Source organism: Alnus glutinosa, chromosome 2 (genome assembly GCF_958979055.1).
Source record: "Alnus glutinosa chromosome 2, dhAlnGlut1.1, whole genome shotgun sequence".
Classification (NCBI taxonomy): Eukaryota; Viridiplantae; Streptophyta; class Magnoliopsida; order Fagales; family Betulaceae; genus Alnus; species Alnus glutinosa.
This window is the reverse complement of record NC_084887.1, coordinates 15917869-15944676: the sequence shown is the minus strand read 5'-3', so window position 1 is coordinate 15944676 and position 26808 is coordinate 15917869. Positions and strand designations below refer to the sequence as shown.

The 26808-nt window shown below is 36.7% G+C and overlaps 1 protein-coding gene across 4 annotated transcripts; it reads right to left on the bottom strand.

The window, feature by feature from the left end:
* Positions 1-459: 459 nt before the first annotated feature.
* On the bottom strand, positions 460-25887 carry LOC133861319 (probable sugar phosphate/phosphate translocator At1g06470). 4 transcript variants are annotated; one of them, XM_062297072.1, is made up of 13 exons: positions 25829-25887; positions 24189-24761; positions 23908-24077; positions 23289-23374; positions 23102-23151; positions 17763-17830; positions 16476-16576; positions 16259-16271; positions 6205-6389; positions 5675-5761; positions 4316-4410; positions 1923-2073; positions 460-954 (listed from the first exon to the last, which is right to left on the bottom strand). In XM_062297072.1, exons 2-12 carry the CDS (start codon positions 24707-24709, stop codon positions 1956-1958), a joined length of 1494 nt encoding a protein of 497 aa, XP_062153056.1. In that variant the 5' UTR covers positions 24710-24761; positions 25829-25887; the 3' UTR covers positions 460-954; positions 1923-1955. The 4 variants fall into 4 exon arrangements, with proteins under 4 accessions (XP_062153056.1, XP_062153057.1, XP_062153054.1 ...); XM_062297073.1 differs by having other exon boundaries at positions 460-916; positions 24189-24944; positions 25728-25883; XM_062297070.1 differs by having other exon boundaries at positions 24189-24944; positions 25728-25882.
* Between the last annotated feature and the right edge of the window lie 921 nt (positions 25888-26808).

Sequence of the window (26808 nt, the reverse complement as noted above, 5' to 3'; positions counted from 1 at the left end):
AACCATCCTTTCGCCACGAGGGTGGTTTGACAACTCCTTATGATCATTTTGGGGGTGGTCGAACCAAACCAACCACCGTCACACCTACCTACGCCATCATTTCTTTGTTTTTGGTATTGCCATTCAGTTTTAGTGGATGGCTTAGGAAAAAAAATATTGATATTGCACCGGATCCAAATCCAACTAGAAAACCCCTAGTTAAATTTGGGAGGATTTGTTTCTCGATGGTTTGAGTCCACGTTTGTGTCAGAGAAACAAGAAAATTTTCTTGCTTGGAAAACTAAGGTTGGGAATGAGAGAGAAGGAAACATAGAGGACACAAGATATATTAGGCTTTCAAACAAAGGCCACCATGTATGGTGGGTAACACCAACTTTGAAGACTACACATTAAACTAATGATATGATTAACAATCGGAACAAGTTAAGCGGTGTAGTGGTTGGTGTTAAGAACAGCACGAGAAAAAATAAACATCTGAATGTTGTCATGAAAAACATTTCTCCCGGAAAAAGCTGTAGCTCTGTAATTATTATTTACATCCATGACAATTAAGCCCCATCGAACTCGGACAATTGGAAGAGACGAGGGAACCAAAAAGAAAAGAAATAATAATAATAATAATAAAACAAAAAAAAAAACACAAACTTAATCTACATCCTACTCTTGAAGACAATGATAAAAGGTGATATCCAGAAACATATTTCTAACACAGCAGCCCCAAGTACTCGTATTAACTGGAAGCATGAGGAAAGTTGCCATACCAAAAGGGCTTTTGTACTGAATGCATATATAGGCAGTTGACATTGAAGAATTGTTCGCTTGCCTTGACTCCGATTAAAGTCCAAGAACATCCAGTTTTTACCACCAACCAAAAGATACAAGAGGAAACTTTGAATGGCATAGGAATTTGTAAATGCTGAGGCAGAGACAAGCCAAAGCGGTTCTTGTTACAAGCTTCGCCAAAAAGAGAAAGTTGATTAAATTTAACACTAATTGCAATTTCTAGTTAAATAGACAAAATTGCACATCATATAAATATGTGCTCACAAGCAAATTACGAAGCACAAGTAGAGGCCAAATATATGATTTTGCTAATGGTTTACTGCACAATTCTTAAAGAACAAAATATGATTACATGCAACAATATTTATTTAAAAAATCTAGTTTTCTTGGAGGTGATAGTCAGCAACAAGTATCACGTACAAGTAGGTGATGACACACAAATGCCACGGGTCTTGATGTCTATCATATGTATGATGTCCAACAAGCCCTACCACTAGAATAAGAATTTATGGCATCTTTAATAATGATCCACCAATCCTGCAGACACACAGCAGATGCTGACAGCAACTAAAAGATTTAACATCATTTCAGTTATGCTGATTATCACAGTCAAGTCATGCCTTTTCAACATCCTACTCATCACGGTCCAAGCCCCGTGAAGAAATGAAAATTTCAAAGACACTCCTTGTGAGCAAAATGGTATAAGCCTGCCTGACTTTGAGACTGTAATGTCAGCAACCTAGAGGTAAATTCAAAGAGAAGGAAATGAAAGCAGCATTTGTTCCGATCCAATTTTGAACTGTCAATCAGATAACTATAATAACCCAAACAAAGTACAACATTTATTTGTACACCTCTCTCCAGTATAAAATTAGGTTTCCCCACACTTTAGACATTGATTATGAGATTATATTTTGGCCAAAAAATAAAAGGTAGGAACAACTAGAAGTTAAAATTACAGCATTTTCTGATCTATTTTTCTGGGAATGCTAGTAGTGAAAGGATCAATTTAAACCACCATCACCAAACCACATGCATTTGGTGCCATGTATGGCATACAAAATGGATGCATGAACACTTGAAAGCTAAAATGTACATGAACCATACATGGACTACTAAAGGTGATGTGAGAGGCTTACTTCGAGTTCAGGTGATGCGACTGCTAAAGGTTTTCAAGAACCATCATCTTGCTCATCCATCTCCTCAAGAATCACATATTTGGCAGCAACATTTGTCTTGTGTGATCCCGTGCTGTCATCTTCACTTGTACCCTTATTTAGCTTTTCGTATCTAACATAAAATACAGTAAATTGATCACATGGATGACTTAGAACAGGGAGCATATAAGAACTATGCAACTATTAACAAGCTACTAGTCTCATATTCTGCTATTTAATGTTCTATTATTGATATTACTATTCAGAATTTTAAAAATAAAAAATAAAAATTATCTGATATAAAGTTTTGCTCTACATACGATTTACAAACTACGGTATTATATCAACAAACTCTTAGGTGTAATTAATCGGGATTTAGATGTTTAAGTAGACAAAGAATTGAAGAAGATGAACACAATGCCAATGATCAAACATAAAGATACAAAAGTTTACAGGCAAAGTGGAGCAAAAAATTTACAATTGGCTGGCCGAACCAGAATTAATTACCCCAGGCCTGCCATTCATCAAGTGCACGAGCTGTGTCGGGTTTGGGTTCTTGTATAACTGACCCAAAAATAATATTACAAAAAACAAAGCTAATACCAAAACCCTATCACAAAACTTGATGTCTGATAACACTTAAATTTCTTTTCTTTTTTTTCTTTTTTAATTTGCAAGTAACACGCACACCATAGGGCTTGAACGCACAATGAAGATCAAATGATCCACATTTAGCTGTACAAATCTATTAATAAAAAAATGGTATGCCCCATATGACATACCAAATTGACATTTCAATGTTAAATATGCTACCACTAACTTATCGCTAGACCTTTCACGAAGAAAGTTTCAACTACTACAATGGAATATTGCAGAATTTCAGTCACATGAACAGTGTGCAATCTAATCTAGAGAAAGATTAGAGCACTCCTAAAACTACCTACAAATGAGTACAAATCTTAGAAACTGTGACAAGCCTCATTGAAGATATTGCATTACCGAAGATCAAGCAAGTTTCATTAGTAAGGGTACAACAACTCCCTAATCAGGGGAGAAAAAAAAGTTGTATAACAACTCCCCAAGACAGCAACAGCTAAGAACCTCAATACCAACAAAAGTAGTAAAACATGAATTAAAATTCAAACCTTGGACAAATATTCAGTAATATAATCCGTATTTTAAATATTCTCAAAATCACACAATAAGAATCTTTTTCATACAGTAGCCCTCCTTCCCTAAATGTTGAACAAAACTGCCCATAATAATCAAGTAAACAGATCAATATGACTGGGCAGTGGAGTGATTCCGCAAAATACTACCATCCACTCGTCAATCCGAAAACTCCTCTACCATACAGTGGAAAAGCTTCCTCATCGGATTACTTAAAGTGCAAGAAACAACCTTTGGGGAAAATCTGAAGAGTAAAACTTCATCAAATTCTAACACGACATCAGGGAATTCTTTCCAAAATGTTTCAAGTGTTCTAATGCTGAGTTGCGCATACGATGAAACTTTTCCTTATTTCGTTTCCTACACACATTTACCATGATGTCAAGATTACTGTAAATGTATGGTAATTGAGGTGGAATTTGCTGTTGAAGCAGAAATTTAATTTCTTTGGCTAACAATTTTTGCATTTGGAAACATAAGAAGAGGAAGAATTTTGAAATTTCGGCAATAGTTTTAGGATGGATTTTTGGTTCCAAATTCTTACTTAAAATTCTGCCTATAAGAGCATTTTTTGCCAATTGCTTAAGCCATAATGGAAAAAGATAAGACCTCTCTCCTCCCTCCCTCCCTTGCCAGTCACAAAATCATTCTCTTATTTTCCATGTGCATGCCACTTCTTGACTAAGCATGAGCCATCACAACATCAGGAAAATGGGAAACTTTGACCACAGAGATAATAAGGTTGATTCAACTTGGAGAGGATCAAGTGATCCAAAACGAAGACTCAGGGGGTGATATGTGCAGCATTAAATACGAGTTCAGATATCTGGCTAAAGAGTTGATAACAGTAGTTTCAAGGTATTCCATTGCTTCAGTTTGAAATAAAAAAGTTTATAACCAAACATCCCATTTCCCAACATCCTATGGCCACTAGGCATGTCTGAAATGGAAATTCCAAGAAATTTAGTACTATTACCAACAAATTGGGCAGATTACCAACTAATGAACATTGCAAAGCACCTCAATTCCACATAACAAGAATAACATTGACAAAGTTTTAAAAAAATAAAAAAGATAGAGATTTCTTGATAGTCTGTAGAGTATTAGTTTCATTTTGAGATATGAAAAAGGATTAAAAATAAAAAATAAAAATAAAAAAGCTATACAGCATACCATAATATTTTCCTCAAAACTGGATGACTTACTTGTACCAATTGAATAAACTGACACCAACCATGATTGTGGAGAGACCAGCACCTTTCAACCAGGTAAATTCATCATGGAAGTAGAAGACTGCAACCTGAATATGCATTAGACAGGATCAGAAAATAATGTTAAAGAAATTGTCCGCATCATCAGCCTCCAAATTACATTTTTTTTACCAGCAGAGAACATTAATCAACATCATGAGAATGATCATTTCATACTCATGATTATCAGTTCAAGGCTAATTAACAATAAATTGTTTTGAACTTTTATCAATTCAAATCCAAGGTTAGTGAGCCAATAAATTGAGTTTAAACTGTGCCAGACGAAAACACATTAGCATTTACTGGGCCACAAGACTACTCCGCTGCAAAATTTACATAAGCTGAGAATTAGCAATTACATAAATAAATAGTTTGGGCATCACAGGTTTATGTTTGTTGAAGTTGGAATCAATGTAGTCAGCATCTCAATCAATTTACACAGTCAAACAATTAATGGAAATTTAGAAATTAAGATACCTCTGAAATGCAATGGCAAACCTTGGATTAACTGTTTCTCTCTCATCAACCACTCTCTATTAGGACTTGTTTCTAGTTACTTCCATTTAATAGTTAATTGAGCTTCACAATTGGTAGGAGAAAATGCTAGAATCCTATAAATGAAATGAACGGAAGTTGCTCTCTAATACCTATACACAAATGCATACACCTACAAAGAAAAATCCCCAGGCCCTTTTGCTGAAGGGAACTAGGCATTGTAGGCATCTAGAAAGAGAAGAACAAAGATACATCAGGAGAGAGATAGAAAGGAAAGCAGAATTGGGTGAGAAATAATTTACCAAGTGAACACTTATACTGCTAATTTACCAAACTAATAGGTATGCTATAGCAGTTTTGCTCACATAAATCAGCAGTAACAGGCACAAGCTCAATCAAAGTTAAATCCCTTTAGATTCTCTAAATCTATCCAGTTCAGCTTCAAAATTATAGAATGTCCAATGAGAACTTGTATAAAGCATAGAATGGTATGTTTAGAATTTTTTTTTACAAAAAAAAAAAAGAAAAGAAAAGAAAAGAAAAAAGGTTACTGGTTCCCACATCTAACAGAAACGCTGCTAGAACGCACATGAATGAAATTAATAGTTGTTATACTAGGAGCACCTGAAGCTAACAAATGAATATCATAACAGAATACATGAGCAATGATTCAAGAACATAATTAAACATGGCTACAGAAATTTTTAATGTAACAACCAAGATGCCCAGAAGGTCAGACTGAACCATAAATTTAGAGGAAGGGCTAGCTCAATTTATAACAATTGTATAGAAGGAAAAAATCTAAAGAGTAATTTATACCAAAATAGTGACAGCCTCCTTGACAACACCTGCTATTGTTACTGTGACAGCACTAGTTACTGAGACAAGAATGTATTCTGTCAATACCTGCAGCAACACCAACAGGCTAGTCTTTAAAAGCACGAGCTCAGATTACAGATATATGACTAATTACTAAAGGTACGGCAACTATGACAGAAGCATGTAAAGTCAAACAATTGAATTGGTCTACATGTAATGTTTAATTAGTTAAAGAGAAATACTAGACATCCCAAATTTTTTTTCCAAAAGTTGGTTCCCAAATGATGTGTCACAATCCCATGAGATTGTGGCACATTTTCCAAAATGATAAATCACATGAGATTGTGACACATCATTTGGGAACCAACTTTTGGGAAAAAAATTTGGAATACCTAGCATTCCTCATATATATATATATATATATATATATATATATATATGCAAACATGCACACAAACACTACACACATATGCTTCAAAGTGTGTTTGTGTGTATGTTAAAAAGAAAGTAAGTTCAACCTAAATTCTTACCATAAAAAAGGCTAGTGTTCCGCCAAAAAGCATCAGCAAGCAACTCCGAGTCAAATGCCATGGACTGTTGAAGTAGTTGCTTGTTTTAAATTCATGCCATGGATCCAATAAAAGAGAAAATAGGGCAGTTGCCACTGCCATCACTGGAGTCACAGTGCTCATCAAGGTAAGTGGGTTTTTCAAACCTGAAACAATTGAAAATAAGCATTTTAGGATGATTTTGTAACGACTAACAGCATTGTTAACTTTAAATATCAGAAGAATACAAAACTGCATTTATAATAACAAACTTGACCATCTTTATGTGATCCGATGGTTGGAATAGTAAGTGTTTTTAGGTTTTGTCCATGGCTTTCTTCTAGCATTGTTAGGAGGTCCTTAAAGACCATATCATGAATGCTGTTCAGGAGTTTCATCTTTGAGGGAAGTTTAAAAAGAGCCTTAATGCAACTTTTATTTCCCTTATCCCTAAGAAAGTTGGGCCTGTAGATATTAAGGACTTTGGTCCTATTAGTCTTGTGGGTGGTGTTTATCAAATCATCTCTGAAGTCCTAGAGAACAAGCGGAAAACGGTATTGGAGAAAGTTATTTCTAGGTCTCAGAATGTGTTCATCAGGGGGAGACAGATTTCAAATTCGGTTCTTGTAACTAATGAATGTCTCGATAGTTGAATCAGCTCAGGGGATCTTAGTATGCTGATTGGAAGAGGCTTTAATTGGAGTTTCCTGCTGTATTTGTTAAGAAGACGTGGCTTTTGAGAGAAATTGAGAGTTTGGATAGCTCACTATATTTCTACGGTGCATTCTCTGTTCTGATTAATGGATCTCCTTCCAGATTGTTTAATAGCTATTGTGAATTGAGACAAGTGATCCTTTATTACCTTTGCTGTTTGTGGTTGTCATAGAGGCTATGAGTAGAATGTTATTTGCCATAGTAAATGGAGGGCTTTTTGTTGTGAGAAAACTAATTTTAGGGATCCCCAATAAAGTAGAAAATAGCATAATAGAAAATAACATAATCACACAAGACACTAAGATTTAGGTGGTTCGGCTTAATAAGCCTACATCCATTGGCAGAGCCGACCCAGAGAATATTCACTAACAAAAGGTGCAGTACAAAGAATAGTACAGAAAAAACCACTCAAACCCAAAAGCCCCAATACACTAAAATCTCACTCTTACACACAAAGAGGATTAATACACAAAAGAGAAAATCTTCTCTAATTCTCTAAGCCGTGAACGGCACTAATAACTGTGAGAAACCAAGGTGAGATTGCAACGAAGCTGCTGGCTTCCCCTTTTCTTAATGACCGAATGGCTGCATCCTTTAAATAAGTGATAGTCGGTCAAGGGAAAACTTCAGCTTGAAGTAAAGAAGACAGCAATCTTCACCAAGAAGAAAAACACAAGAAACAAAAGGAATGTTGTTCGCCCACACACTAACTTGAATTCAAGTCATACACGAGCTCCACCTTGACTTGAATTCCATGAAGTCCCAAATGCAATTCTCCTCCGAAACCCCTAAGGGTAATCACAAGCTACAAACACCAAACAAGTCCAAGTAACTCTTAAATTTACTTTCTGTTCGACCCGCTTAAGGGCTCTCTTGTATACTTCCCGTGTATAAGGATTGCGCCCCTTAGCGCTTTTCAATAAATTGCTATTACCTATCAAAAAAAAAAAAACTCTTGAACTTGAGAACCGACACTGGCTTAGTCAACATATCCGCTGGATTTCTTGCCGTAGCAATTTTCTTCCATGTGATAGCTCCCTGTGTCGCAATTAGATGACCAGCACAATCTGAATCAACACACAAAATGACATTGGAACTGATACAACTGCATTTGTCAAAGACTAAACCAAAGATTGTAGCACCTTGTAAATAACAGAGAATCCATTTCACTGCCTGCCAGTAAACTTTGCAATGACTAACTACACTAACTACCTGTGAAATATCTGGACAAATGCAACTCCCAACTACACTACAGTAAGGTACATGCGACAGGGAATGTTCCTCTTCCTCACTCTGTGGTACTAACACTGCTAAGTCTAAAATGTACATCATATAGAGTACTCACTAACCCAAGGATTTTCTTTGCACCACCCAAATTCTTCATTTCGAACTCATTACCCAAAAGAGATTTCAATCTCTTAACCTCAAACATGCGTTTAGCAACAATAAGCATATCATCCACATAGAGTAACAAATAAACAAAAGAAACATATGAAAATTGCCCACAATACACAAAATGCTTGCACCATTGTCCCGGAGATTGTTCCCAGCCATATAGCGATCTTCTCAACCCGACAATCTTCGCGCCCTCTGGCAATTTCAGCAAATCTCATGTCTGGTTCTTATGAAGAGACTCAATCTCCTTATTCATGGCAACTACCCAAAATGCAGACTCACTACTTATGACAGTGTCTAAAAGAGTGGAAGACTCCTGGACCGCAGTGTCCTCTGCCCTAGTAAGTGCACAAGCTACCAAATTTGCAAAACCATATCTCTAAGGTAGCCTAATTTGCTTCCTCTGTCTACCAGTCGCAATACTAGTCTCTTGCTCTTCTTGTGAATCATCATTAGAATCGGAACAATGGCTATCTATAATGGGCTGATCTTGAGTGCCATCTTGCACCCTTTGTGAATCTTCTACCTGAAGCTCCACCTCCTTGCTATGACCCAACCACATATGCCATAACCGAATAGTGTCTGATGACACATCAACTGAACCTGTCATCGTACTGCCCTGAAGAAAATAGAGGCCATCAACCTTGTTACCTTGTATTATAACCAATGAACCTTCGTTAACCCGAATGACTCCACTTTTACCGGAATACTTGTATCCAAGGGAGTCCAAAGTACCCAAAGAAATAAGATTTTTCTTCAAATCTAGCATATGTCGAACATTCTTCAAAGTCCTCATGATCCCATCAAGCATCCTCATTCTAATTGTACCCATACCAACAATCTTGCAGGCAATATCGTTTCCCATCAAGACTGAACCATCATTGACTGACTCATAGGTAGTAAACCAATCCCTTTTAGGGGACATGTAAAATGTACAAGCATTATCAAGGACTCAGTTGTCGCTAAAACGATCATCAGAAACGGTAACTGTAAGGACAAATTCTGAACCCTCAAAATTTTCTTCAACAACACTAGCCACAAAAGAAGAACTTAGCTTATCACCTTCCTCTTTATTTTTCAACTTCGAACACTCGGATTTATAATGTCCCTACTTTTTGCAATAGTAACACCGAACATTCTTCTGGGACTTGGATCGGCCTTCTGAGTCTCTCTCACTAGATCGACCTCTAAAATTAGAGGAATTTTTCAAATGTCCCTTAACAAATAAACCCTTAGCCTGATTATCACTACCTTTCCCATTCAATCTTGTCCTCAACTCCATAGAATTCAAAACAGATTTAACATCAGCTAAGGAGATGGTATCTCTACTGTACAACATTAAATTAACAAAATTTTTTATAAGTAATATAATCTTATTAAAAAGCGCAAATTAATGCAACCCTAGTACACATGAAGTATACAAAAGTGCCCCTAATCAGAGGAAAGAAAAGAACATGAATGTAAAAATTCAGCAAACATACGACGACTCGGGCTATGAATCAAGACCCATACAAATAGCGTATTAAGCGCATTTCAATCCAAAACCTGTAATTCCACATCTTCAAATAGCCTTGCATTCCTCTCACGCCAAAGACCCCACATAACACACAAGGGAACCTGCTTCCAAATTTACTGAACTTGACCACGATCCAGCAAAGTGCCCCAACCACTCAACAAATCCAGCACTCTTTTTAGCATGACCCACTCCACCCCGAACAAACTATAGAAATACTCCAAACAGCCCGTGCCACATCACAGTGAAGTAAAAGGTGATCAATGGATTCCCCATTCTTCTTGCACATAAAGACTTACAATACCACTCAACCACCACTATATGACGCCTACACAAGTTGCCATGTGTCAAGATCTTTCCTAATGCCACTGTCCACACAAAAAACGACACCCACTTCAGAGACTTAACACGCCAAATACTCTTCCAAGGAAAAGAGACGACCTCTTGACTAGTTAAGGCTCTATATAAAGTCTTCACTCCAAAGATCCCCCTCTTAGAGAGATTCCACACCAACCTATCAACAGCTCCATGCCGAATCCAATTAGAATACAAACGCTCATAAAAGGAAAGAACCATGTCCACCTCCCAATCTTGAGCATAACGTGTAAAGACAACATTCTAATGAGCAACTCCATTTACCACAGACAAATTATCTACCACCCAAGCGTCTTGAAAACGAGCAAGACTGAATTAACAAAATTATCAAACAAATCTTGTAGTGAGCACAACAAAGTCAAGGCTTGATCCACATCATCTACTTGAACATCAATATTTTTCAAGTCCATAAGAATTTCATTAAATTCATCAAGATGATCACAAAGAAGCATACTTTCTTGCATCTTGAGGGTATATAACCATTGCTTCAAAAACAAACGATTAGTGAGAGACTTCTTCATGTACAAGTTCTACAGCTTCTTCTAAAGTCCAGCAACAGTTTCTTCATTAGCAACTTCTTTCAAAACTCCATCTGAAAGACACAACAAAATTGCACTGTGGGCTTTTTCTTCAACTTCCTTCATTTCCTCCGTTGATGTTCATGGCACCTCACCATCCAAAATCTTCGCCAAGCCTTGTTGTCATAACAAAGCTCGAATATTGGTACGCCAAAGACTAAAACTATTCTAACCATCAAACTTTTCTACTTCGAATTTTGCAGTAGCCATCCCACAAAATAAATACCCAAGCTCTGATACCAGTTTGTTGTGACAAAACTAATTTTAGGGATCCCCAATAAAGCAGAAAATAGTACAATAGAAAATAACACAATTACACAAGACATCAAGATTTAAGTAGTTCGGCTTAATAAGCCTACATTCACTGGCAGAAATAACCCAGAGAATATTCACTAACAAAAGGTGGAGTACAAAGAGTATTACAAAAAAAACCACTCAAACCCAAAAGCCCCAATACTCCAAAATCTCACTCTCACACACGAAGAGGATTAATGCACAAAAGAGAATCTTCTCTAATTCTCTAAGTCGTGAATGGCACTACTAACTGTGAAAAACCAAGGCGAGATTGCAACGAAGTTTCATTCTCTCTTGGTTACAAAGTTATTGCCCCCACACACGAAAGCTGCTGGCTTCCCCTTTTCTTAATGACCGAATGGCTGCATCCTTTAAATAGGTGATAGTCGGTCAAGGGAAAACTTTAGCTTGAAGTAAAGAAGGTAGCAATCTTCACCGGGAAGAAAAACACGAGACAAAAGGAATATTATTGGCCCACACACTGACTTGAAATCAAGTCATACACGACACTTTTATCAAAACCTAGTATCTTGTCTCTTGTTTGCCGATGATATTTTGATCTTTTGTGAGACAAATCCAGGCAATCTCCGTTATCCGCGTTGCCTCTTCTAATGTTTTGAACATGTCTCGAGGATGAAGATTAACTTATCTAAATCAGAGTTAGTTCCCGTTAACGCTGTGGATGATGTTGGAGGTTTGGCTTGTAACCTTGGTTGTTGGGTGTCTTCTTTACCTTTGATGTATTTGGTTCTTCCTTTAGTGGCTTAATAAAAGGCTAAATCAATATGGGATGGTTTTGTTGAAAAAATGAAAGAACGTTTGGCTGGTTGGAAGATGCTTTTTTTGTCCAAGGGTAGTAGGTCAGCAATGATTTACAATCATTCTTTCCAATCTACCTACTTATTATCTGTCCCTCTTCCCCATCCTTGTAAGATTTGCTAGCCGGATTAAGAAACTTCAGAGATTTTTTTGTGGGGTGGAGTTGGTGATGAATTCAAATTTCCATCTATTTAGTTGGTCTAAGATTTGTTCTCTGATATGCTTTGGTGGTTTGGGGATTAGAAATCTGATATAGTTTAACCGAGCTCTCTTGGGAAAATGGTTATGACATTTTTGCCATGGTGAGGAAGGCTTTATAGAGATCGGTGGTTAAAACCAAATATGATAGCATGAGGGGAGGATGGTGTTCCAATAAGGTTGTTGGGCCTTTCGAGATGAGGGTGTGGAAAAAAAATTAGGACTGGGTTTTTTTTCTAGGATTTGTAGGATTTGTCAAATATGAGGGTGAGAGATGGGTCTAAAATCAGGTTTTGGAATGATTTGTGGCCAGATCATCTGCTAAAGGTAACTTTTCCAGAATTGTTTAGTATTACTCGTTGTAAGGAGGCTATGGTGGCAAATCATGTGCAGTTTTCTAACGGCAATCTTCACAGAATATTTCTTTTACTAGACCAGTGCATGATTAGGAGGTGGGCTTGGTCACTCCATTCTTTGATCTCTTGTATTCTCTCAGGTTGGGACGAGGTGGGGAGGATAAATATGTCGGATCCCTTCCAAAAGGCGGACGTTCGAGTTTAGATCCTTTTATCATGCGCTTTGCATTCCTACTGGCTCCCCATTCCCATCGAAAAGAGTATTGGAACAAATAAGGCTCCTTCAAGAGTGACTTTCTTTGTGTAGATGGCGGAATTAGGGGAGATTTCAACGTTAGATAACCTAATTAAGAGGAACTGTATAGCAATGGACTACATGTGCAAAAGGAGTTAGGAGACCATAAATCATCTTCTCCTCCACTATAAAGTGCCTAGAGAATTGTGGGGTTTGATCTTCCGTGTTTTTGGAGTAGAAGGGTCACGCCTGGAAGGGTGGTGGAGTTGTTGGCTAGTGGGAGAGTCAATTGCGAAGTCATTGCATTTTAGAAGCTTAAAGGATGGCACCTCTTGCATAATGTGGTGCATTTAGAGAACGGAGAACACAGTGAGCTTTGAAGATTGTGAGAGAACAAGGTTAGAGTTAAAAGCTTATATGTTCAAATCTATTTATGTTTGGTTGGCGCGTACAATAATCCTCGTTTTTCTAAATTTCTGGACTTGTGTTCTTCTCTTTCGCCTTAATTGGGGTCTCTCTTGTACTTCATGTGTATTTGAGTTGTGCCCCTCTACGCTTGAATTAAATTGATTTACTAAAAAAAAAAAAAAAAATTCGTGTTTTTCCCATATAGTAGCATAAGCATAATCCATTGAAAATGAGGTACAACGTTTTATACTAAGCATAACAAGGGCTAATATTTCTATTTAATTATTCAACAAGGAATTTAGGAGTTTATAGGTACATATAATGTGTTCTCTTGAGTTCCAAGCTAGTGTTGGGTTTCTTTGATAATGAGTTCCCCAACTTAAAATTTTGGGGTGGCAGGGCCTCGCCAAAAGCTTCTTGTAGCTTCACCCTCTATGTGAAGCCTCTTGTAGCACATTCACAAGTGAATACTCCAAATCAACAAAAGTTTCTTTGAAAATTATATTCCATTACTACAAATATAGAGTATCATTTTAGCATTAAATGATTTCCAACAAAAAGATTGACGACTATTTCTGATGAACACAATTCCTAGCTCTTGATTTACACATCTCTAGATAGGAAGATAGAGCAAGACAAATTCAGACACTTTTAGGATTACTAGAAGGGGCTGCACTAACTCATAAACTTTCATATTCAAAAAATATGGTCAACTATGATTTCTATTCTCTTCTATAAGCACAAATCTTACAACTTTTAACAGTCAAAATGTTTTTTTATCCTTTTCACAAGTGATAGGACTTCTGTCACTTGACATAGGAACTCAATAAATTTGCAGTAAACCATTTATCCTGAAATCTTGAGCTGTCAACAAGTGGGTAACAATGTACATCAAGCATACTAGAAATGAAAAATAACACAGGTGGGGGGTCCTCAGATTCAAACACAAGACTTTCTAAACAAACCACACTATACATATCCTGTTGACAGCTAGAGAGAGAAAGAACATGAAAAAATTCTGACATAATGCTAGAGTAGTTGGTTCTCTATTCAAACACGAGTATGAAAAGTACAAGATTGCCCTTCTTTACATATAGTACTCTTAACAGTTGGGATGGGGTGCCAATGGTTTGGGAGATGGATGATGGTCTTGATGTGGAGTCATTGGCAATTCATGATGCTATTTCAGAGGATTTTTTTCGAGATCGTTTGGTAGCTCGCAAAAAGACTAAAGGCAAGAGGGAGCTTTTGAATTTGAAAAGCTCCGTTAACTATGGAGATGTGAGCGCTCCCTCAAGTCGCCGAAAGGATAGGATCCCTTGACGTAGGATTGTGTTCTCCTTGGTGGGTTTTGTGGTCTTGGGCTGTTCGGTTTGTAGGGTTTGTTTGATGGGTTTGTTTGGGATCCTTTAGGTTCTTTTGGGCTCTTCTTTTGACTAGCTTTTGGTTGCTTCTCTGTATACTTCCGGTGTACTCAGGGGCGCCTTACGCTTTTAAATAAAACTTTTATTACTTATCAAAAAAACAGTTGGGGGCGTCATTCAAATCTATTTCTATTTGGAATGGGGTTATTGAGAAGGTGGAACGAAGGTTGGCTAGTTGGAAGAAACTATATTTGTCCAAGGTCGGTAGGGTAACTTTGATTCACAGTACTCTTTCTAACATTCCTACTTATTATTTATCTCTGTTCCCTATTCCTATGAGTGTAGCAAAGAAACTGGAGAGGCTTCAAAGGGAGTTTCTGTGGAGTGGTTTGGGTGATGAGACTAAATTTCATTTAGTCAATTGGCATCGAGTCTGTACTCCAATTAAGGCTGGTGGACTGGGTGTTCGTAATGTTATTAATTTTAATCAAGCCTTATTGGGGAAGTGGATTTGGAGGTTCTCTCAAGAGCGTGATGCTTTGTGGAGATCGGTGATTGAGGTGAAGTACGGGAGTGTGAGGGGAGGTTGGTGTTCTTTACCGGTTACGGGGCCTTATGGTGTCAGTGTTTGGAAGTTTATTCGAAGGGGGTGGGATAGTGTTGCCAAGTTTTTGCGTTTTGAGGTGGGAGATGGGTCTCATATTCGCTTTTGGCATGATCTTTGGTGTGGGGACAAGCCTCTCAAGCTCTGTTTTCTAGCTTTGTACTCTATTGCGCGTTCTCCTGATGCTTGGGTGGTGGATAATTTGTCTGTGGTTGGAGGCGTGGTTCATTGGAATGTTCTCTTTACGCGCTATGCTCAGGATTGGGAGGTGGAGATGGTGATGTCCTTCTTCGATAAGTTATACTCTACTCGGGTTCGACATGGGGAGGTTGATAGGGTGGTGTGGAATCCGTCCAAGAGGAGGAATTTTGAAGTGAAGACTTTCTACAAAGCTTTAGTTTGTCACGAGACGGTCTCTTTTCCTTGGAAGGGTATATGGCATATTAAAACTCCGAAGTGGGTGGCGTTCTTTGTTTGGACAGCGGCTTTAGGAAAGATCTTAACTCATGACAATTTACGTAGGCGTGGTATTGTGGTGGTTGAGTGGTGTGTTATGTGTAAAAAGCATGGGGAGTCCGTTGATCACCTTCTTCATTGTGATGTGGCACGGGTTGTTTGGAGTTTTTTTATAGCTTGTTTGGGGTGGAGTGGGTTATGCCTAGTAGTGTTGTGGATTTATTGAGGGGTTGGGGCACTTTGCTGGGTCGTGGTCCGGTTTTTCATATATGGAAGCAAGTTCCTTTATGTGTTTTGTGGGGCTTGTGGCGTAAGAGAAATTCTAGGCTTTTTGAGGATGTGGAGTCTTCAATTGGGGCTATTTGTAGAAATGTGCTTAATTTGTTATATCTTTGGGTGTCGGCGCATAGCCCGGGTAGTTTGTTGTTCGCTGACTTTTTACTTTCTTGTTCTTTCATTTCCTCTGTTTAGGGGCACTTTTGTATACTTCCTGTATACTAGGGTTGCGCCTCTCTACGCTTTTTAATGAATTCTTACTTATAAAAAAAAAAACAGTTGTAACAGGAGGAAGAGTGTGTCAGTCATAGGTTCTGAATACATATGTACTGATGGTACCTAACTGAGAACTGATGATCCTAGTCCATATGCAGTCATATGGACACATACGATAATACAATATTGAAACTTTGCTAAATTAGGAATCCAGAAAGCAACATAAACCACTTACCATAGGCTTCTTTCTATATGTTGATTTTGGTGTTGATGCGCATTGAATAGAATGCAAAATAAGGTTCCAAGCCAACAAGAATTAAGTAAGTATACAGTTATCAAAAAAATTTAAAAAGAAGAAACAATAAAAAACAAATTTGGATACCGGGAAAAAATTGTCAAAATCTATATATCATACAAAAAGGAAGTAAATCAGAAACACAAACAAAGTCTACCTGCAGAAGAATTTGAGTCATGGACCAGCGGAAGCCAGACATTACAGCAGCAAGCATAACAAAAATGAAACCCCAAAACTCAAATTCCGTCTCTTTCGCAACTGCCATAGAGAGATAGATAATAGATGGAAAACAGAGAAATATTAACAATGGGTTTCTTTTTTCTTTTTTCTATTTTTGATAAGTTAACAAATTAAAAAAATTAAATTTTAAAAAAAAAAAAAAAAAAAAAAAACAAGAACACACAATGGTACCTAGTGTTACAATCTAAAATTAAGAAGAGAAAGCAAATAATGAAATGAACACTGAATACTGCCTAAAAAAGTCACCAAATCATACATTCGAGAATCATAAATGCAATAAATCTGCACCACATAAATTATAACAGAAAACCAACAAGAGCAAGGGCAGTTGCATTGCAGAAAATATAAGAGCAAATCACAAAATAAAATTGTTCTTTTTTATGAAGTTTTAGCTGAGAATCTTCATATCTTAAAACATCTCAATAAGTTCAAAAATTAATTTTCCAAAACAAAGTGCATCTGCCTCATTGCAAGATATTAAAGCAGTCTTGATTCTTGAAGGTATAAAACTTGCTAAGAACCTTGGCTAATATATGAATTTAGAATACTAGGAAAGTGGATAACGAAAACGAAAAAATCCTTCTAATTTTTGGACTCGCATTTAGTTCATCCACGAGGGGTAAACAAGTCTAGTGACATTTTTATGAAAAAGTTTGAATTCATGCAGCTGACATCATATCCTATGTTTTGGGCATATCACATCTTTGGGACTGAATTTTCCCCATTAGCAAATTCAAGGAAGAATTACTGTAATAGCCTGAAAATACAGAAGGAGAGAGAGTGCAATAGGCATGAGAAAGAACGAGATAGAAAAGATAAAAGTAAGAGAGAGAAAGGGAGGGATGAAAGGGAAGAGAGAAGGCATTCTATATTTTTTCCACTTTCCTAATTGAATCAACTTCAGGGTCTTTACCCCTTTGAACCAATAAAATCAAATGTTATGTCATGTCATCTACTTCACTTGGGATCCCACGTCAAAATAGTCTCAAATGGCTTTGTCTTGGTGGATCCACCTATTGCATGCTTGCATCACTCAAGCAACTAGGTACATCTATAGATTAACACCACTCTAGAAAACTCGCATCCTCAGAAGTGTGAAAAACAGAGTATATCCAAACATTGATGCTATCTGTTTTACAAACAAATAAATGCATATTCAAATAACTATCAGAGAATAAACGCAACTACTGACAAAGCCTGATACCTGTTAATAGAATTCCAACTGAGATAATTAAAATTATGCCTGAGAGTTTGATGCTTGGAGACTCCAACCTTCCAAATAAAGTTTGGCATTAAATGCAGAATAACAGGTAACAATCAAAAGAAAAATCATGATCAAAACATGGATCTAGAACACAGGATGATTAGATATCTAGATTACAATATGGATGGCATATAATAGATGAAGCAGCATGATATAATATTCCAGCAAAACAAACATCACAAAAAAGACATTTTAAGAAGATGTTATGTGAGTGCCAAGTCTGACCGCAATGGAAATGTTATGTGAGTGCACCAAAATCCAAGCAGAGATGTCGTACACAGACAAGCATGCAAAGAAAGAATGCACACACACCTAGTTTTATTACACAATTGTCCCCAGTCAATATTGATTATACTGTTGACCCTACCCAGCTTAAAAAATAATTTTTTAGGAAAACTTTAGTTATAACCCCTAATCCTTCATCGCTTTTGCAATTAGGGGTATCCATCTTTAAAAGTATCAATTTAGGGTATCCACCTTTCAAGTTTTTTCAATTTCAACCCTCCGTTAGAATTTCCCGTTAAATCATGTCAAAATTCCCAAAATGCCACTCAATTTTTTTAAGGAAAAAAAAAATTGCAAGGATTTAGGTATTGGTAAGAATTTAACGGAATTTGCAAAAATACAATCTTTGAAAAATTTTATAATTTTTTTTTTTTAATAAAAATTAAAAAAAAAAAAAAAAAAAAAAACGCAAGGGTATTTAGGGAATTTTAATAAAATTACAGAATGTTGAAATTGAAATATGGATACCCTAAATTGACATTTTTTAAAGATGGATACCCTAATTGTAAAAGTGATGAAAGACGAGGGGTTATAAGTGAAGTTCTCCCTAATTTTTTTTTTTATAAGTAAACAGTATATCATTAAAAGTGCAAAGGCACAACTCAAGTACACAGGGAGTATATAGGAAAAACACCTAGCTAGAAAAAGAGAACAAGTCAAGAAAATCCTACAAACTAAGCAAATTAAAATCTAAGGCAGATGTCCAATGATAATGATTTTTGAAAAAGAAAGACTTAAGTTCTGCCACTGTCCTCTCAATGTCTTTAAAACTTTTATCATTTCTTTCCCTCCAGAGACACATCAAAAGGCAAGACAGAAACATCTTCCACACAACTATGCTTTGAAGGCCTCCCAACCCTCTCCAACAGGCAAAAAGGTCTCTACTACTCTTTTAGGCACAACCCAAGCTAATAGAACACAGTTGAAAATAGCATTCCACAAGGTAGTAACGATCTCACAATGGAAAAGGAGATGATCCACAGATTCCCCACTCCTCTTGCACATACATCACCAGTCAACCATAATAACATGCCACTTCTTAAGGTTACATGGTGAGTATCTTCCCTAGGGAGGTTGTCTAAGCAAAAACGTTGCTCTCAAGGGGACCTTATTCCACCAAATACTCTTCCAAGGGAAGAGGATGCTATCATGAGGTACAAGGACATTATAGAACGACCTAACGTCAAACTTCCCCATTTGGAGGGAAACCAACAGAACTTGTCTTCATCTCTCAGTTTCATTCTAAAGGAATACAAGTTAAAAAACAAAGCAAAGACATACACCTCCCAATCATGAGCTTCTCTGATAAAGCTTACATTCCACTGATAGGACTCATTGGATAACTCCAAGAAATCTATCACAGAAGCATCCCTCACAAAGGCTACTATACAAATACGGGAAAATATCCTTAAGGACTTGATGCCCATACCATTTGTCATGCTAGAATATAATATTGGAGCCATCCCCCAATGCAAATATAGTATGACTATAAAACTCCCTCCAACCCTCCTGATATTTTTCCACAAACTCAACACATATGACCCATGAACCTCATTAGAACATCACCCACTCCATAAGCTGTCATACTTAGATTCCACTACAACTCTGGACAAGGCCCCCCTCACATGCACATAGCGTCAAAGTCATTTCCCCAAAAGAGCACGATTAAAAACACTCAAGGTCCAGACCCCCAACCCCTCCCTCAAAGGTCGGAGAGCAAACCTTGGATCAAGTTACCAAGTAGAATTTGAACTCATCACTAAGCCCGCCTTATAAGAAATCTTATTGAAGCTTCTATATGTGATTGGCAACACCAACAGGAATGGGGAAAAGAGACAAGAAATACGTGGGAAAATTGGACAATATGTTCTTTATTAGGGTAGGCCTTCCACCCTTAGACAAGTACATCATCTTCCACCCAATTAAATGACGCTCAATCTTTTCAATAATACCATCCCAAATAGATTTGAACTTAAAAGGAGCTCTCAATGGAAGGCTAAGATACTTCATAGGCAAAGAAAACAACGTGCACTCCAGAATATTGGCCAAGACATCAACATTATTGGACAATATGTTCTTTATTAGGGTAATCCTTCCACCCTTAGACAAGTACATCATCCTCCACCCAGTTCAACAATGCTCAATCTTTTCAATAACACCATCCCAAATTGATTTGAACTTAAAAGGAGCTCTCAATGGGAAGGCCAAGATGCTTCATAGGCAAAGAAAACAAAATGCACTCTAGAATACTGGCCAGGACATCAACATTATTGACATTATCCACAAGAACCAATTTTGACTTAGTGAGGTTAATTTTCTAATCGGAGACAGCTTCAAAGTATAAGAATAAGGTACAGAGAAAGCATATATGTTATGGGTTTGCCTCACAAAAAAGCAAGGTATCATCCACAAACAAAATATGAGAAATATGAATCATACCAGAGTTCCTAAACCTCACAGAAGTGCTTGAGAAAAGCCCCCATCTGTAGTAGTGGATAGCATTTTACTCAAAGCTTCCATAACTATGAGAAATAGCAATGGAGATAACAGATTACCATGTCTCAAACTGCAAGAGCTGCTGAAGAAACTAGGAGTGCATTCACGAAAATAGAAAAGACACACCGAAGAAATACAATGCGTTATCCAATTACACCATTTCTCCTCAAAACCACACCTCCTCAGTAAGTATAATAAGAACTCCCAATTAACATGATCGTTGGCCTTCTCAATATCCAATTTGCAAAGAAACACCTAACTCACCAGATATGATCCTACTATCCAGGCATTTGTTTGCTATAAGAACATAATCTAGGATTTGCCTACCTTGGACAAGCGCATATTGGGACTTCAAGATGATATTCTCTACGACCCTTTTCAATCTAGTGGCTAGAAATTTGGCCATTTCTTCGGAATGAGAGCAATGAAAGTAGCATTGAGGCATTTTTCAAGCTTGCTACTAGCATGAAACTCATGAAAGACCCTCACAACATGTTCTTTAATCACCTCCCATCAAGTTTGGAAGAAAGCCATAGTAAAACCATCAAGGTCTAGCGCCTTATCCCTGTTCATACCTTTCACCACCTCCAATACCTCACTTTCCTCAAATGGAGGCTCTAACCAAGTGTCCTCAAAATGTGCTCCTTGATCATAGATTGATCTGAAGTAACTAAACCATTGGCCAAATCAAGTCGATGAAATTATAACAACTGCATTCTGCCTAGCGAGCTTAATCTCAAGATCAAACTCAGCTTTAAACAACTTGGACCTCATAGTCCAAGTCATATTAACGCTACAATCCAATGTCCCTAGAAAAGCAATATCTACTAGTAAATCTTTAGCTTACACATGCATCAATGACAACCATAAGGATAATCAAAATCATTTTTCCAATCAAGCTATTGAGAAACCCAAAAAGCCTGATAGTATTTGAATACAAAATAGGCATGCTCTAAATGGATTTTATTTATTTTTTTGATAAATAATTCATTTCATTAAAGAGCACAAAGGGGGCGCAACCCTAGTATATAGGATGTATATTAGGAAAATCCCTATTACATGCTAAAAGAAAAAAAAAATCCACAAATTTAGAACAATTGGAAAAATTGAGAGATATTATACACCATAGTCCAACTATAAAGCGATTTGACCAAGGTGTTCTTGAACTCTTCCCTTGTCTTCTCACAATCTTCAAAACATCTAGCATTCCGCTCTCTTCATATAGTCCCCATTAAGCACAACCTCCACTCCTAGAGCTGAGCATCTACCCACTAGACCTCGCCAACAATCTAACACATGTACCACCCTTTCAGGCATAACCCAATCGACTCCGAATAGGGTAAAGATTGCACTCCATAATTCTCTTGCCACTTCTCAATGAAGTAAAAGATGATCATAGATTCCTCGCTTCTCCTACACATGTAACACCATTCCACCACTATGACTCTTCTTTTTCAATGTCAAAATCTTTTTTTTTTTATAAGTAAGAAAAATTTTATTATAAGAAGTGTAAGACACCTCTAAGTACACAGAAAGTATACATTGGAATAATCAAACCAACCCACAAAAAGAAACCCAACAAACCTGCAAGGACCTAAAACCCTCAAGCCCGAAACCCACATGAAGCACTCAATGCAACAACACGTGAGCTTTGCTTTCCCTCTCCGAGAGGATGTGCTCGCATCACCATAGTCAATGTCAAAATCTTCCCATAAGTTGTTATCCACACACACACACACACAAAAAAAAAAACCTCAAAAATTCACACTTACAGGGACTTTAACTTTCCAAACTCCTCCATGGAAAAGAAGAACCCCCTGAAATAGAAAACTCAAGAAAAAACGACCTCACCTCAAATTTCTTCCTCTTTGAAGGAATCTACCAAATACAATCTTCACTTCCTTCTCTTCATCTGAGTGACTATAACACACCAAAAAATGCAAGCACCAAATCTACCTCCCAATTTTGTACAGATCTAACAAAAGACACATTCCATTGAATAACTCCATTGGATTGTTGAAATGGAGTTAAATCACTTTGCAGTTTGTTGCCCTATTTAACTAATGGTTTGGAGAATCATTGGATCAAGATGAATGTATTGAACAGAGCAAATTAAGAAATCAAGGCTTGCTTACTAAGTGTCACAAACACAAAACTATGCTTGAGGGTGATAAAGAAAAAAGGGAAACCAAGCAGTAGTTGCACATAATCACCTAAGAACAAATATGCCATCCCAATTCCTTCTAGAAATAAGGATAGCTTTCACCACCTAGCTACATAACCAAGGCATAGAAAGGGTGGGGTAGATCCGATGTTCGAATCTTACGGAGAATAGTTTTGATGTGTAATTAATTTTAGAACTTAGAACTATGAAGAAGTGTTCAAGAAATTGAAAGAGCCACTTTAAGAACACTAGATAATGACATTTAACTCTTATTCATGATGTGAGATATATGAAAAAGGGATAGGTAATAAAGCTCGGTTGACAAGGAATTCACCTGAAAGCGAAAGCAAATAAAAGGAGAAATATAGGAGAGGTAGATTTACACTGCACAACAAAAGAAGGGTTAGATTCAAAATGTTCACTTAGAACCTTAAAAATAATGGAATGTGGATTTACTAAGCACATAGTTATTGAGATGACAAGTATTTCACGATGACGTAGTACAGTAAAAGAAAACCAACCATTGTGGCAAATGTGACTGATATGAAAACAAGGGATGCGTTGCTTAGGTTAACATCCATTGCCGTTCCAAGAGCTGTTGGTACAACTGTGAAAGGCAAAGTCCATCTGTAGCATTAGTTGATAGAAAAGTTAATTAAATATGCAATAAAGAAATTTTGCACTAAGAAACTTGTATGAATTAGAATACTAATTAGAAAACAACAATATCTAGGCATAAGAGAATGACAAATTATAAAACATGAAAAAAAATTTCAAGCAATGAAATCTAAGACTAACATAAAATATTTTACCAATTTCTTCTGCAAAATTGTCACTTGTGAACATATTATCTCCCTTTAGAGATAAAAATTATATCACACTGGTAATAATTAAAATGTAGAATTTATTACATTCATGAAGCAAAACAAAGTAGAGTGTTATTAACAGGTCGCCTAGATATATATAAGGTAAAAATGCTCCTTAGGTCTCTGAGGAATGACTTTTTATCAAATCACTCCTTACGATTTAAATTTTATTGGCTTACTCCCTAAGGTTTCAATTGTTATTAAATGAAAAATGAATAAACAATCAGCTTATACATAGCAAATTGACATAATTAAATTAAGGTGAAAATTTTACCTCTCACAAAATAATCCCTCCATGACATAACAACAGTAGGTTGGAACCTATGAGACCAAAACCATGTAATGGCCCTTGATAGAACAGCTTGCAGTGTAAAATGGAAAGTGTTCATCAATAAAGGAGCTGGGAACCTTCCCAAATCTTCCCCTAACAGACTTTTGTTATACCTAATCAAATACGAACAAAATAAGAACGAAAGAAAATTTTCATTGCATCAACAAGAAAATTAGATGAAGCATTATGCATTGAATTATGGACTGAGTAAACAAGGAACTTACACAGTTAAAAATAAACTGAAGGTGTACCATACAAGTATGAAAAACAATGTCTTCAAAATATTGGCAACAGACATAGGATCCTTGGAATATGGCAGCATTGCTTCATGGTTACCCATTGACATGGAGATATCAGCACTGTTTGTATCCCTTGCAGACGCATTTTCAATATCGAAAGGCACATACTTCTCATTTTTATTCCCCCCAACATGAATAGAAACATCACCCATAGTATCGCTACCATTCAAGTGCATACTTATCTCCTTAAACTTATGGTAGTTCTCCCCGTCCAAAAACCCGTTTCCTAGTTCACTCTGTTGAAGCAAAGGCAACTCAAATTCAGAGTCCTCTTCTACACATTCATTTGTATTTCCTAACTGATGATCCAAATGGGCTCTCCCGTCTTCATCACACCAGCGCGAAAATGAGGGCTCTCTGCGAAGACCTGAACCTTGGTTTCCACTCTGAGCGTAGTTGACTCCCCTGTATTCAACGTCTTCTCTATCCAAATCACTCTCTACCATCTCCTTTCTTATCCTAACTTAAAGCCATGTATATACTCGGACGCAACCCAACCTACCCATTGGCCAGTAGATACATTCAGTTACCACCAAATCAGACAACAGAACTATTTGACATGAGCAGATTGCAAACTAGCATATAGGCAGCATTTTGAGCATAGGAATCTCGGCTTGATCTTATGACTATCAAAATAGCCAGTCTGATACATTCAAACCACTCTGAAATCTCCAAAGCTACCTATTCCAGTAAAAACTTCCATAAAAAATAGCAAGATTTCCTAAATCTAAATTCAACCAAAATCAAAATGCTCAATCAGGTTGTATATAATAAACCATGCAGCTGACAACAAAATTAATCTTTTATTTTTTATTCATCCAAAAAATAAAATTATTCATCCCAAAAAAAAAAAAAAAACCATGCAGAAAGGAAGTTCGGAAAAAAAAAAAATCATAATAATTGACATTGTTTTCGTTTCCTAACCAAACCAAAAAAATAAAAATTAATAATTAATAATTGCACTTACAAATTCAACGAGCTACCCTACATTTCTTTGCTTGAGCTAAGCTTTTGAGCTCTTTTTGTATCTCTCGACTCCATTAAAAAACTAAATCGATCGCTGAAAACGTAAGAAACCAAAATTTGTCTTCATTCAATTATTTTCCAGGGTTTTCTCAGGAACCAAACAGAGCATTGGACCTCACTTGAAAAAGAAAATGCCATACAGCTCGCGAAACAAAAACAAAAGCAACGCGAAAAAAGGACAGTACCAAAAAAATAATAATAATAATAATCTGCAAGAGTTTCCGGTCATTTCTTAGTTGGATTCAAAGACTAGAAAATAAATATTATCAAAATCGAAATCCAAGAAAAGAAAGTAGCTCAATCACAACAAAACAACGCATTGCATTGAATCATTACACGATTCAAATCATGAAACTCGTAAACATTCTCTCTCCCTAAACCATATATTATAAAATAATTGTACATGTTATTCTTAGAGCTGTAATGCGAGACACGCACCTGAAAAATCGTTGCAGAGATTGTTAGTTAGAGACAGAAAAATAGAGAGAGATGCGGGGATGTATAAGAAATTGAGATCCGATCTGGGAAAGCTATATTACTGTTAATAATTAGCAATCAATTGTAGGTACCAAGTCAGCCAACGCAATTTGGTCGTTTTTATTATTGTCTGTTGTTATGGTTGCTCAACCGCGTCGCTTCTCTTTGCTTTGTCAAAACGAAACCCGCTTTTTTCTTCTTTTTTTCTTTTTTCTTCTTCTTCTTTTTTTTTTTTTTTTTTTTTTATTGGTTTTCTCAGTGGGAAGCAAAGAGATAGGAGGCTTGTCCGTAATTTCTCCTTTATAATTTTTATTTTGAAAACTAAAAATAATTTCTCTCTCTCCCTATCTTTTTGCACTAATAATTTGATTGTGGAACTGTAATTACTCGAGATAAAACAAAAAGAAATATATATATATATATATATATATATATATATATATATATATATATATATATATATATCTTGATTGTTTAATGAAATTATAACACGTATTTTGCGAGTTTGTAGCATATTAGGGCACTAGTAGCAGATGCCCTATAAGTAGTTCTATTTCCTAAAATAGGGAAAATTGGAAAAAAAAAAAAAAAAAAAATAACAAAAAATCAAGCTACAACAGTTACCCTATTTTAGAGGGTCACCCTTGGGAAGCTACAGTGCTTCCCAAATTGGAAAGCACTGTAGCTTCCCAATAGCTTATTTTAATTAAAAAAAAACATTTGTCTCTCTCCTCTCTCTACGCATCCTCAACCTCAAAAAAAAAAAAAAAAACAGCTCTCTGTCTCCTCTCTCATTCAGTCATCTTCAACCTCTCTCCTTGCGGGTCTTGCCGCTGCCACCCACCTCAACTCCCACAAAATCCCCTTCCTCCTCCTTGAAGCTTCTGATGCTGTCGGCGGAAATGGACAACGATGCTCTTCCCTTCACCCCTCTGTCTCTCGCTTGTTCTCTGTCCTATCTCATTCTCAATCAACAATAGATGAGTGAACAAAAGAAAAAACGGATAAACAAAGAACAGGAGAGCGATTGAGTAAAAAAGAA

Excerpts from the sequence above, each read along its gene's own strand:
- LOC133861319 (XM_062297072.1), bottom strand. The coding sequence starts at position 24,709 with ATGGTAGAGAGTGATTTGGATAGAGAAGACGTTGAATACAGGGGAGTC. Across the intron at positions 16,577-17,762 it reads AGTTGGAATTCTATTAACAG|TTGCGAAAGAGACGGAATTT; the intron begins GTATCAGGCTTT and ends TCTCTATGGCAG. Across the intron at positions 2,074-4,315 it reads AGTTTATTCAATTGGTACAA|ATACGAAAAGCTAAATAAGG; the intron begins GTAAGTCATCCA and ends ATTTTATGTTAG.